Source organism: Oreochromis aureus, linkage group 1 (genome assembly GCF_013358895.1).
Source record: "Oreochromis aureus strain Israel breed Guangdong linkage group 1, ZZ_aureus, whole genome shotgun sequence".
Taxonomy (NCBI): domain Eukaryota; kingdom Metazoa; phylum Chordata; class Actinopteri; order Cichliformes; family Cichlidae; genus Oreochromis; species Oreochromis aureus.
The window spans coordinates 5,371,131-5,383,149 of record NC_052942.1 but is presented as its reverse complement, the minus strand read 5'-3'; the positions used below and the strand labels follow the sequence as shown (position 1 = coordinate 5,383,149).

Here is a 12,019-nt window from a genome sequence, read left to right as displayed (position 1 = left end):
GGAACTGTGGTCGTGGTTTCAACCACAGCTGTGGTAGAGGATGTTGTTGGTCCCGTTGTAACTATTTTTGGTGTTTTTGTTGTCATAATTGTGGCTGTTGTGGCTTCATATGCTGTTGTCTCTGTAGGTGTTGCAGCTGTTCCTTTAGTGGTAGTGAAAGGCCCAGATGTAATTTCAGTACTCACAGATGGTTTTGATGTAACCGTGGTGGATCCTTGACCTGTTGTTTCGACATGTGGAACTGTGGTGGTGGTTTCAACAACAGCTGTGGTAGAGGGTGTTGTTGGTCCCGATGTAACTATTTTTGGTGTTTTTGTTGTCATAATTGTGGCTGTTGTGGATTCAAATGCTGTTGTTTGTGCAGGTGTTGCAGCTGTTCCTTTAGTGGTAGTGAAAGGCCCAGATGTAATTTCAGTACTCACAGATGGTTTAGATGTAACCATGGTGGATCCTTGACCTGTTGTTTCAACATGTGAAACTGTGGTCGTGGTTTCAACCACAGCTGTGGTAGAGGATGTTGTTGGTCCTGATGTAACTATTTTTGGTGTTTTTGTTGTCATAATTGTGGCTGTTGTGGATTCATATGCTGTTGTCTCTGTAGGTGTTGCAGCTGTTCCTTTAGTGGTAGTGAAAGACCCAGATGTAATTTCAGTACTCACAGATGGTTTTGATGTAACCGTGGTGGATCCTTGACCTGTTGTTTCAACATGTGGAACTGTGGTTGTGGTTTCAACAACAGGTGTGGTAGAGGATGTTGTTGGTCCCGATGTAACTATTTTTGGTGTTTTTGTTGTCATAATTGTGGCTGTTGTGGATTCATATGCTGTTGTTTGTGCAGGTGTTGCAGCTGTTCCTTTAGTGGTAGTGAAAGGCCCAGATGTAATTTCAGTACTCACAGATGGTTTTGACGTAACCGTGGTGGATCCTTGACCTGTTGTTTCCACATGTGGAACTGTGGTCGTGGTTTCAACAACAGCTGTGGTAGAGGATGTTGTTGGTCCCGTTGTAACTATTTTTGGTGTTTTTGTTGTCATAATTGTGGCTGTTGTGGATTCATATGCTGTTGTCTCTGTAGGTGTTGCAGCTGTTCCTTTAGTGGTAGTGAAAGGCCCAGATGTAATTTCAGTACTCACAGATGGTTTTGATGTAACCGTGGTGGATCCTTGACCTGTTGTTTCAACATGTGGAACTGTGGTCGTGGTTTCAACAATAGCTGTGGTAGAGAATGTTGTTGGTCCCGTTGTAACTATTTTTGGTGTTTTTGTTGTCATAATTGTGGCTGTCGTGGATTCAAATGCTGTTGTTTGTGCAGGTGTTGCAGCTGTTCCTTTAGTGGTAGTGAAAGGCCCAGATGTAATTTCAGTGCTCACAGATGGTTTAGATGTAACCGTGGTGGATCCTTGACCTGTTGTTTCCACATGTGGAACTGTGGTCGTGGTTTCAACAACAGCTGTGGTAGAGGATGTTGTTGGTCCCGATGTAACTATTTTTGGTGTTTTTGTTGTCATAATTGTGGCTGTTGTGGATTCAAATGCTGTTGTTTGTGCAGGTGTTGCAGCTGTTCCTTTAGTGGTAGTGAAAGGCCCAGATGTAATTTCAGTACTCACAGATGGTTTAGATGTAACCGTGGTGGATCCTTGACCTGTTGTTTCAACATGTGAAACTGTGGTCGTGGTTTCAACCACAGCTGTGGTAGAGGATGTTGTTGGTCCCGTTGTAACTATTTTTGGTGTTTTTGTTGTCATAATTGTGGCTGTTGTGGCTTCATATGCTGTTGTCTCTGTAGGTGTTGCAGCTGTTCCTTTAGTGGTAGTGAAAGGCCCAGATGTAATTTCAGTACTCACAGATGGTTTTGACGTAACCGTGGTGGATCCTTGACCTGTTGTTTCCACATGTGGAACTGTGGTCGTGGTTTCAACAACAGCTGTGGTAGAGGATGTTGTTGGTCCCGATGTAACTATTTTTGGTGTTTTTGTTGTCATAATTGTGGCTGTTGTGAATTCATATGCTGTTGTCTCTGTAGGTGTTGCAGCTGTTCCTTTAGTGGTCGTGAAAGGCCCAGATGTAATTTCAGTACTCACAGATGGTTTTGATGTAACCGTGGTGGATCCTTGACCTGTTGTTTCAACATGTGGAACTGTGGTCGTGGTTTCAACAATAGCTGTGGTAGAGAATGTTGTTGGTCCCGTTGTAACTATTTTTGGTGTTTTTGTTGTCATAATTGTGGCTGTCGTGGATTCAAATGCTGTTGTTTGTGCAGGTGTTGCAGCTGTTCCTTTAGTGGTAGTGAAAGGCCCAGATGTAATTTCAGTGCTCACAGATGGTTTAGATGTAACCGTGGTGGATCCTTGACCTGTTGTTTCGACATGTGGAACTGTGGTCGTGGTTTCAACAACAGCTGTGGTAGAGGATGTTGTTGGTCCCGATGTAACTATTTTTGGTGTTTTTGTTGTCATAATTGTGGCTGTTGTGGATTCAAATGCTGTTGTTTGTGCAGGTGTTGCAACTGTTCCTTTAGTGGTAGTGAGAGGACCAGATGTAATTTCAGTGATCACAGATGGTTTTGATGTAACCGTGGTGGATCCTTGACCTGTTATTTCAACATGTGGAACTGTGGTCGTGGTTTCAACAACAGCTGTGGTAGAGGATGTTGTTGGTCCTGATGTAACTATTTTTGGTGTTTTTGTTGTCATAATTGTGGCTGTTGTGGATTCAAATGCTGTTGTTTGTGCAGGTGTTGCAGCTGTTCCTTTAGTGGTAGTGAAAGGCCCAGATGTAATTTCAGTACTCACAGATGGTTTTGATGTAAACGTGGTGGATCCTTGACCTGTTGTTTCAACATGTGGAACTGTGGTCGTGGTTTCAACAATAGCTGTGGTAGAGAATGTTGTTGGTCCCGTTGTAACTATTTTTGGTGTTTTTGTTGTCATAACTGTGGTTGTTGTGGATTCAACAGATGTTGTCTGTATAGGTGTTGTTGTTGTTCCTTTAGTGGTAGTGACAGTCCCAGATGTAATTTCAGTACTCACAGATGGTGTTGATGTAACTGTGGTCGATTTTTGAACTGTTGTTTCAGTAGGTGAAACTGTGGTAGAGGATGTTGTTGGTCCTGATGTAACGACTGTGGTTGCTTTTGTTGTCGTACTCGTCGCTGTTGTGGATTCAACAGATGTTGTTTGTATAGGTGTTGTTGTTGTTCCTTTAGTTGTTGTGTCTTCACAGCAATCAACGCACTTCATTTTTTCTTCATCAAAGAAGGGTTTGGTTGGGGGACACCTTGGATAGCAGCCTACAATGTTTTAAAATAGTGATTAACTTTAGTAAATTTATAAGTTAAATACATGATAAGCTTTTTTGTCAGCATTTCACTATTTGCCTCTCCTTCACCTATTCATATTTACTGTCTGCAGGAAGACATTTTCTATCCTTTGTCAATTTAGCATTACTAATTAACCTAATCCCGTCCATGTCTGAGTTCCCAGAAAGAATCCATACGGAGATGGGGAGAACATGCAAACTCCACACAGAAGGGCCCCAGACTGGATTTAACAGAGGACCTCCTTGCTTCGAAGTGATGGTAACACCACAGTAGTATGTTTTCAAACCAAAAATCTATAAAATTTGATTAAAGTGCAGACTTTCACCTCTCATTCAAGGGTTTTAACAGAAATTCACACGCACTGTAATTAGAAAAGCTCGCCAGCGACTCTACTTCCTGATGAGGCTTAGGAAGTTTGGCATGAATGCCAGCATCACCTCAAATTTCTACAGGAGTGTGATTGAGAGTTTGCTGACAGTCTGCATTACAGTTTGGTATGGGAGTTGCTCTGCCAGCAGCTGGAAATCACTACAGAGAGTGGTAAAGGCAGCAGAGCATATCACAGGCATGAGGCTTCCTGCCATTAAGGACATTTATCTCCAGCGGTGTCTCCATAAAAAACACAGCATCATCAAGCACCACTTGTCATTGCAATGCTGACCCTGTGCTAACTTGCATGTGACAAATAATGCTGAAAACTGAAACAGAAAACTTATGTCATTGTCCAAACATTTTATTTAATTGTATATCTAAGAAAAGCAAACTTGATCAGTATTTGTTATGGGCAGGGGTACGGTCTACTGTTCTCTTGACTTAAGCTGCGCATTTAAAACAAAAATAAATAGTCCACAAAGTGGCATATCAACCCTGTTTTTAATGTACCTTCCAGGTTGGTGATGTGTGTGGAGCAGTTTCCAGATGGATTGCTACATGTTTTCAAGCAGTCCGTTTCCAAGTTCCGAGGTCCACAAGGGTTGTAGTGCCACTCACATAATTCACCATCATGTGAATTATAGTAGTCACAGAACATAGCTGCAAGAAACAAAACCATTGCTTATTAGACTTGTACAGCCTTTTAAATAATGACATAATTCTTAATATGTCAATTGCTCCTTCAATCCTGTAGCTCAGATTTTTCTGGTAAGATAGTGATCAGACTTACGACAAAACTTTGGAGTCCTCCATGCAATGCAGGTCCCAGCTTTATTACAGGCTTTGGCATATGCAGCCACAGCAGTACACAGACATTCGCAGTCCCCACCAGTGTCACAAGCACAGGAGTCTCTCACACAGGAATCAAAATATGGACCAGGGTCAACCTTGAACACACACAGTAATGCACTACCAGTCAACAGTTTCACAGCACCATAATTCTTCCATTTTCTTTAATTGAAATTCAGGCAGTTCAATTACTCGTTTTACTCTGAAAGCATAGAACAAATAAACAACTGAAGTTAAAAAAGAAATCATACAATCCATTTTAACCACAATGAATTCAGGGGTACTGATTAAGGAACTATCCTTTTGCCTACTCAATACTGTACAAAGATCAAAGATTTGGATTTTGATTCATTACTCCATAACATAGTATTCCATTGGCAGTGTTTCATGGCTCAGGTAAACCTTTTTCTTATTCTGACATCTTAGCAATGGTTCTGTTGCTGCGACTTGACCTGTCAGTTGAAATTGAGGCTTGCTTACTATAACCACAATTAAGCTCTGCTTGTAGCTCAGAATTGTGTCTTCTGACTCTGTTGAGGCTTTGGGTCTAGTAGACTTTTCCCCTGTTTCTGATTGTCTTTTGAAGGTGAAGAACACTTGACATCTTGACTTTCTTTGCAATTTCTCTGTAGGAAAGACCTTCACTTCTTCTCACCATTTTTATAGCAACAAACAACTTTCTGCTCAAATACTGAGGGTGTGATCCTACATTGTGCTCCAGCACTACTTTTATGTAGACATACAGGGTTTAAGTAATCTCCTGCTACTCTGGATTCCTCCCTCAGTCTAAAGACATGCACTTAGTGGGATTACATTAACTGGTCATTCTAAATTATCCATAGGGGTGAATGTGAACGCGAATGGTTGTCTGTCGCTCTGACTGGCGACCTGTCCAGGCTTTACCTTGCCTCTAGCTGGGATAGGCTCCAGCCCCCCCCCCCACGATCTTGAATGGATAAGTGGAAGAGAATGGATGGGGGATGGATATTACATATCGTGTCTTTTAGGTAAATGTTCTTCAATGCCAAACATTGAGATAAAAGAATAAAGCGCTCGTAGGGGAAATTAAAGTGGGTATTCTTTTGTGCATTTTTGTGTGTGTGTATCCATTTCAGTATATTTGCTAACCAAACATACTGACCTTTGAATGACAGCTCTTGAATGTGACACTCATGATGATACTGCACTGTTTTTGAGACCAGGCTTCCCGGTAGCGATTATAGGCACAGGGATCCCTGATTAGCTGTGCACTGGGACAACTAGATGAAACTTTCCAGCTGTTACCAAATCGTAGAACATCTGTTACTATTTCCTGGGAGCGTGTGGTGAAGTCATTCTTACTGTTACCATCATAGTTTCCACACAGACCACAGACCTGACCCTAAGAGGAAAGAAAGCAGTGGTACAGATTAAAGCCCTCGTTTTTTTTTTTTTCTTCTTTCACATCTGAAGTCTAGTTGGGGATTTTCTTTCAATAATGTCCACTATTAATGCTTTTTTTATTACAGTGACATCACAGTTATTAATACAGAGTATCAATAATTGTGTAATTCTACTGGTATTCATAGTGACTACTAAATTTCTTCAACAGTAAAAAGAAGTAACTGTCAATCCAGATGTGCAGAATTTATTTCTTTTACCTGGAACTGTGGACTGATTGCAATGAAAAGACTGGTCTTCTGGTCCCACATAAGAACAAGCCCAGGCTTGATTGTCACCACTATGTAAATGCCCATTTTTTGTACCCGAAGCACCTGGATACTGCCCTTTACCACTTGTAAGTTGTCATCTTTAAGCTGGAATTCATTATCCTGTGGGTTACAGCAGCAATGAATAAAACGAGAATTTTATTTCTGTACAATTTAAGCTACCTGGAAATCACATATGTGCAACAAACCTGAAACGCTGAAATTCTTTTTTTTTTTTCAAAAGATTACAAAAGAATTGACTTGAAAAACTGATTACATGGCAAAACATGAGTGAGTGTTTTTTTTAAGTTAAATTATACAACCATTAATTGATTCTTTTATCTAATTTAAGTTTTAGTTTCTTTTTCTCACATTTAATATGCAATTTTAAAATTGACAATGAAGAGTTCTTAAAACATTTTAAGAACTCTACATCACTCTACATTTTTCAGTCATTAGTTTGAAAATGAGCACAATTGAAGGATTTTGTGTTTACCCCCAAGAAGATCTTGATGGTCTTAGAGCAGGTGGTTCCTGTGGTTCCACATGGAACATTTTCAGTAATAATTCTGAAGCTTCCATTGCCGTTACAGGTGCCACAGAAGTCCTGAGTAAAGTACAGTGCACATAATTACTGGATACCAGTGTTGAAGTCAGAATCCTTAAGAGTTGCATAAAATCAAATCCATGTAGTGATAAAAATGTTGAACTGCCTTTTTCTGTTCTGGTAGTTAATTGTTGTAGGGAGTAATATACAAGACAGAGTAGCCACAGTGAGCTTTACAATGAAAAGCTCCAGAAGACAGATGGTAAAACAGTTTGTTGCCAAATCTACCAAGGCTACGAAGTATTCAGTTTGAACTTTTAGCAACCTTACTTGTAGAAGTGTGTATTCACACTGTCCACTGAAGTCGAACCTCTTATCATCAAAGGTGATGTAGTGACCGTCCCCATAGATTCCACAAACAGCATCACATGCATTGCTGGTGCATGTGAACTTCCTTCCACTGCACGTACTGGGGAGAAACACATACAATCGACAAAACCGTTTAAATTAATTTCAAAATATATGTAATATCTGTGTTATCAAGAATACAAAAGACACGCTGATGATTAATTAACCACCTACCTTTATGTTTTTACAAATATAATTAAAACAAGTTGTTGCGTTGAAACCTTTTAAAAGCACAGTCACATGCCAACTACCTACTGGTCTTTCTCATGTATTTGGTTAAAACACTGCCAAATTGTACCATTTAAATACTGATTAATCCTGAATTAGTATTAATTTAGAAGATGGGGGAAAACTTCTTATTCGTATTGTTAAACCAAACAAGTTTAAGTGCAATGACAAAATTAGCAGAGACATAAAAGCAAATATAGCTGAACAGTGAATATATATAGTGACATGTTTTTATTTAGTAAACATGTTTTATAATGCAAAACCAACTCCAAAAAAGTTGTGACACCTTGCAAAATGTAAATAAAAATGTAAATAAAAACAATAATTTGCAAATCTCAGAAAGTATTACCTTTTTCACAGTAGACCATAGAAAACATGAAATGTTTGAATGTATTAAATGAAAACAAAAAGGTCATTTTGAATTTGATGGAAGCAACACATCTCACAAAAGCTTGGACAGAGTGTTGTTTACTACTGTGTATCATCCCCTCTTCTTTTAAAAGCAGTTTGCAAATGTCTGGGAACTGAGACCATCTGCTGGACTTTTGAGGGAGGAATGTCTCATTCTTTTCTGATATAGACTTCTAGCTAATCAGCAATTTTGGGTTTTCTTTGTCATATTTTTCATGTTTTCAAGTAAAATTTCTGGAATGCAGGCAGGCTAGTTCTGTAGCCAGAGTCTTCTACCACAAAGCTATATTGTTGTAACAGATGTGTAAGGTTTAGCATTGTTTTGCTGAAATATGCAAGGTCTTCCTGAAAAAGATGTTTTCAGAGATGAAGGCATTTGAACTGAGTGCTGATAACTTAGTTGCCTCTACTGTGAAGAAGACAGTAGCCATTTTATTTTGTGGAAAACAAAAGAATTTGAAATTTTGATTTATCAGACAACAGAACAGTTTTCCACATTTCCTCTGTTCATTTTAAAGCATGTTACTGACATGTTGCCAATTAAACTACCTAATTGCAAAATGTTTCTCCAGCTGTTATTTTAGTAGCACTTACTTTTCCAGTCTTTCATTACCTTATCACGCAAACATTCATGCGGTGCTTTTTATTTATATACAAACTCATTTATCCAGCATTAACACACACTCAGCTGAATGCACTGGGGGCAACTCAGGGTTCAGTATCTTTGGTTCTTTTGCCAAAAGATATTTAGATTGGATTGATCCCCAGACATTTTGATTGGTAGAAAACCTGCTCTGGCACGTGAGTCACGACAGTTGTGGTGGCTGTGTCTCAAACAAGCACCATGAGAAGCAAGTATGAGAACCTATTTAACTCACATTCTTTGTTGTAGTGGAAATATGTATCAATTCTTGTTATAACATATATACTGCCATTTAATATTTAAATATACATCTTTGTATGCCTTTTAAGGAAATGTACAAACCAGGTATTGCAATCCACTGTCAGTGTCTCTCCAGGCTGGTAGATTTTACCATTGTGTACACATGGACAGCTGGTCTCATTGACACAGCCTCCTGCTCCATCTGACAACAAACCATCTGGGCATATGCAGCCTGATGTGCAGCCTGTGTGGATCTGTATCCAACCGGAGTGAAAAATGAAAGGAGAGAGTGAGTCAAGCAAGACCTGTGCATGCACTACACATTTAAGCACACAGCCAAACTGCCATAACTGTGCTGTACTTACACAAGCCATGTCAGCGGTGCTGCAGCTCTTTTGACATTCAGTGCCAGTAGCCCCAGGGTGAGCAGTGGAGCAGTCAAAGTACACCATGGGGCATTCGCATTGTTGTGAACCTAATGGTAAATGTGGGAACAAAAGATGACAGGTTCACATTCATAGTTTTACTGTCATGATAAACGATGTTATGATGAAATGTCCCACCAATTTATTCACAATTCACTGAGTGAAAACGTGATAATATGAAAGAGAATTGAAAATGTTTGGTTACTAATTTTATAATTCACAAATGAACTACAATAGCATTCAATCTGTGTACATAATGTTAATTATGTATGTCTATATTGAGAAGCCTACTTAGTAGTTGTGTCCCTCCAGAACAGCTGAGAACACCTTCTCTGCAAAAACTGTAAGGACAAGTATGAGGGAACATGAGAAATAGTTTTACATTATATAATATCCTCAGTCATTCTTTAACCCTGTAGTTTCTTATTATTCTTTTTGTTATTTAAGCAAATGTTCATGGGCAAAAAACATCCTAGTTGTACTGGTGCATTCACAACAAAAATTTATAGAATGGAACAACATTTTTCCTTTAACTTAAGTTCATGCTTTGTAGTTGGTGTATATACAGTATACAGCTTCCAGTGTCCTTATTATAGCGTCAATATTTGTTTAATTTCTCCTGTTTTGTTTGTGTCATATTAAGTGAATACACATCTAGAAAAAATGTTTGTCATGTTTCACTTGGCAGTCACAGTGGATAACTAAACAAAGACCTGCAATATTAGCTCAGCTTCACTTTTTACTTACAACAAATTAGCTTTAGCAAATGAACATTTTGGGTTGGTGATGGTAAACGTAAAGTTGATTCTGTTCTAGCACCGCTGATTAACAATGGTCAGTTGGTCAATTTCATGATCATTATGATGCAAAATCTCATGACCACTGATCAATGCCCATGAGTACTATCCATAGAGAGTTGGGAACTGGAATCACATAAACAGTACATTTGCATTATGACCAAAATTACCACACATGTTACATTGCTAAGGTTGGGGAAACCTGCAGTCAGCTGAGACTGAAGAAGTTACTTGGATGAGAGACAAAATATTTCTCCCACTGAAAACCAGATGTGTCCAGATGAACAGAATCAACCTTCTTTCAAATTTCCTTACCTGAATGATTGAACATGGATTAAGAAAAGTAAGTCATCTTTATTTACCATGTGCTGCCATCTTTACTGATAGTCTGTCCATGAGGAACAATAATGCTTTCAGCATAGCAGGGGCAGCTTTCACGGGCTACACACTGGCCTTTCTCATTCATGTAAGTTCCTTCAGAACAACCACAGCCATCCACTGTGGTGAAGTTGACCTGACAAGAGTAGTCAGTCTGGCCAAGGGAACGGCAGGTACGCCCACAGCTGGTCATGTTGTAATTATACACAGTGTCTGCTGCACATGATGTACTGAATGTCTCTGTTATGAGAGATATGAGATGTTTGTACAATGAGGAAACAGTTCAATTCAGTTCAATTTAATTCAATTCGAATGTAGTAAAAATGAATCAAACACAAATGATTGACTAAGATTTGTTGTAGTCAAATGTACTGCTACTTCTGCCATTATTTAAAATAGAAAAGCATACCAAAATATATGACATAGCTGTGGTACTGGAGACAAGAATTGTTCATTTAGTAGGAATGGCATGGAAAGATGTCTAGTAGGTTAACAACACAACACAGACATGTGTCAGCAGATAACCCATGATGACAATGTGATGGTGTTTCTGCTTGTTCCAAACTCTATATAGTTCACTACAATACAATTTGTTTTGGTTATTAACTTCAATGAACCATTAAAGACAAAAAATACGCAAAAACTCAAAATATGTATAATAACATTTATATTAACTCAAAGAATTTAGAGTTTTCTCTCTTTAATTTATAGAAATTCTGGCACATTTAATTTTCATGTTCATCGAGGTACAATATTCCTGTGAGCTTAGCACTAACATTGTTGATTTAGCACAGATTATTATATTATACTACAAGCAAGTGTACTCCAATTGCAGTATGAATGCTGAACTGAATTTTTTGAGTTGAACTGTTGTAACTGCTTAATCTTTGCTGAAATCGTTGAAGCTGGCAGGCTGACCATTTTTAGATGAGCTGAAAGCTAAAGAATATACCCAAATAAACCGACAAATAATGAATGTTTATCTGAAATTGATGTGAAAACTGAGACATTGCATTGTTACGTTTAAAAAGTGAATTTAAAAAACTGTAGTTGAATACCAAAAACTGATTGACTTAATGTTTAGACTCAAGGATCTTAAATGAAAAGACAGCATATTTTCACATGTTTGAGGGTTTTTATTTTTAAAAAGCTCTGTATTTGCTGTTCTTGAAATGATATTTAAATTAAAATTTAAAGACAAGGACTGATTAAAGTAAGTTTTAAAAAATTAACTTCGAATGATCCAGTCAATGAAGAGCTCATTCAAATTATGTGAAAGTCAAAAAATGACATTAGCTGCCCAGATTTGAATCAAATGTTTGCTGAAGACGAATCCACCAATGAAAAATAGAGCTAAAGTGTCATCAACAAATCAGAATAACCTGTTATTCTCATACATTTATCGCTGGTTTAACAGCAATTTTCCACAGACTGATTCTATAATCAGTCTGTGGAAAATTGCTGTTAAATTTCCCTTTGAATCTGTCAATAAACTGCTTCCAACTTTCCGCCTTTTTTAAACATAAGGACCAAGGACTTTTTCTACATAACAGTGGGTCTCTCTGCATTTAATCATTAGTTATTATTAATCTCTGCTGCTCTACCACAGCATGTCTTTTGTCCTGTCTCCCTCACCTCACCTCAACCAGTCACGGCAGATGGCTGCGCCTCCCTGAGCCTGGTTCTGTTGGGGGTTTCTTCCTATTAAAAGGGA

At 38.5% G+C, this 12,019-nt stretch overlaps 1 protein-coding gene across 1 annotated transcript in view; it reads right to left on the bottom strand.

The window, feature by feature from the left end:
- LOC116331546 (mucin-5AC-like) overlaps window positions 1–12,019 on the bottom strand; it is a 49,793-nt gene that overhangs the window by 13,525 nt on the left and 24,249 nt on the right. Inside the window, exons 17-26 of the mRNA XM_039614345.1 lie at window positions 10,309–10,545; window positions 9,071–9,180; window positions 8,808–8,959; window positions 7,106–7,244; window positions 6,725–6,835; window positions 6,181–6,351; window positions 5,682–5,921; window positions 4,482–4,638; window positions 4,202–4,351; window positions 3,146–3,289 (exon numbers count right to left, since the gene is read on the bottom strand). Coding sequence (XP_039470279.1) covers window positions 3,146–3,289; window positions 4,202–4,351; window positions 4,482–4,638; window positions 5,682–5,921; window positions 6,181–6,351; window positions 6,725–6,835; window positions 7,106–7,244; window positions 8,808–8,959; window positions 9,071–9,180; window positions 10,309–10,545 — 1,611 coding nt within the window. The remainder of the gene's footprint in view (window positions 1–3,145; window positions 3,290–4,201; window positions 4,352–4,481; window positions 4,639–5,681; window positions 5,922–6,180; window positions 6,352–6,724; window positions 6,836–7,105; window positions 7,245–8,807; window positions 8,960–9,070; window positions 9,181–10,308; window positions 10,546–12,019) is intronic.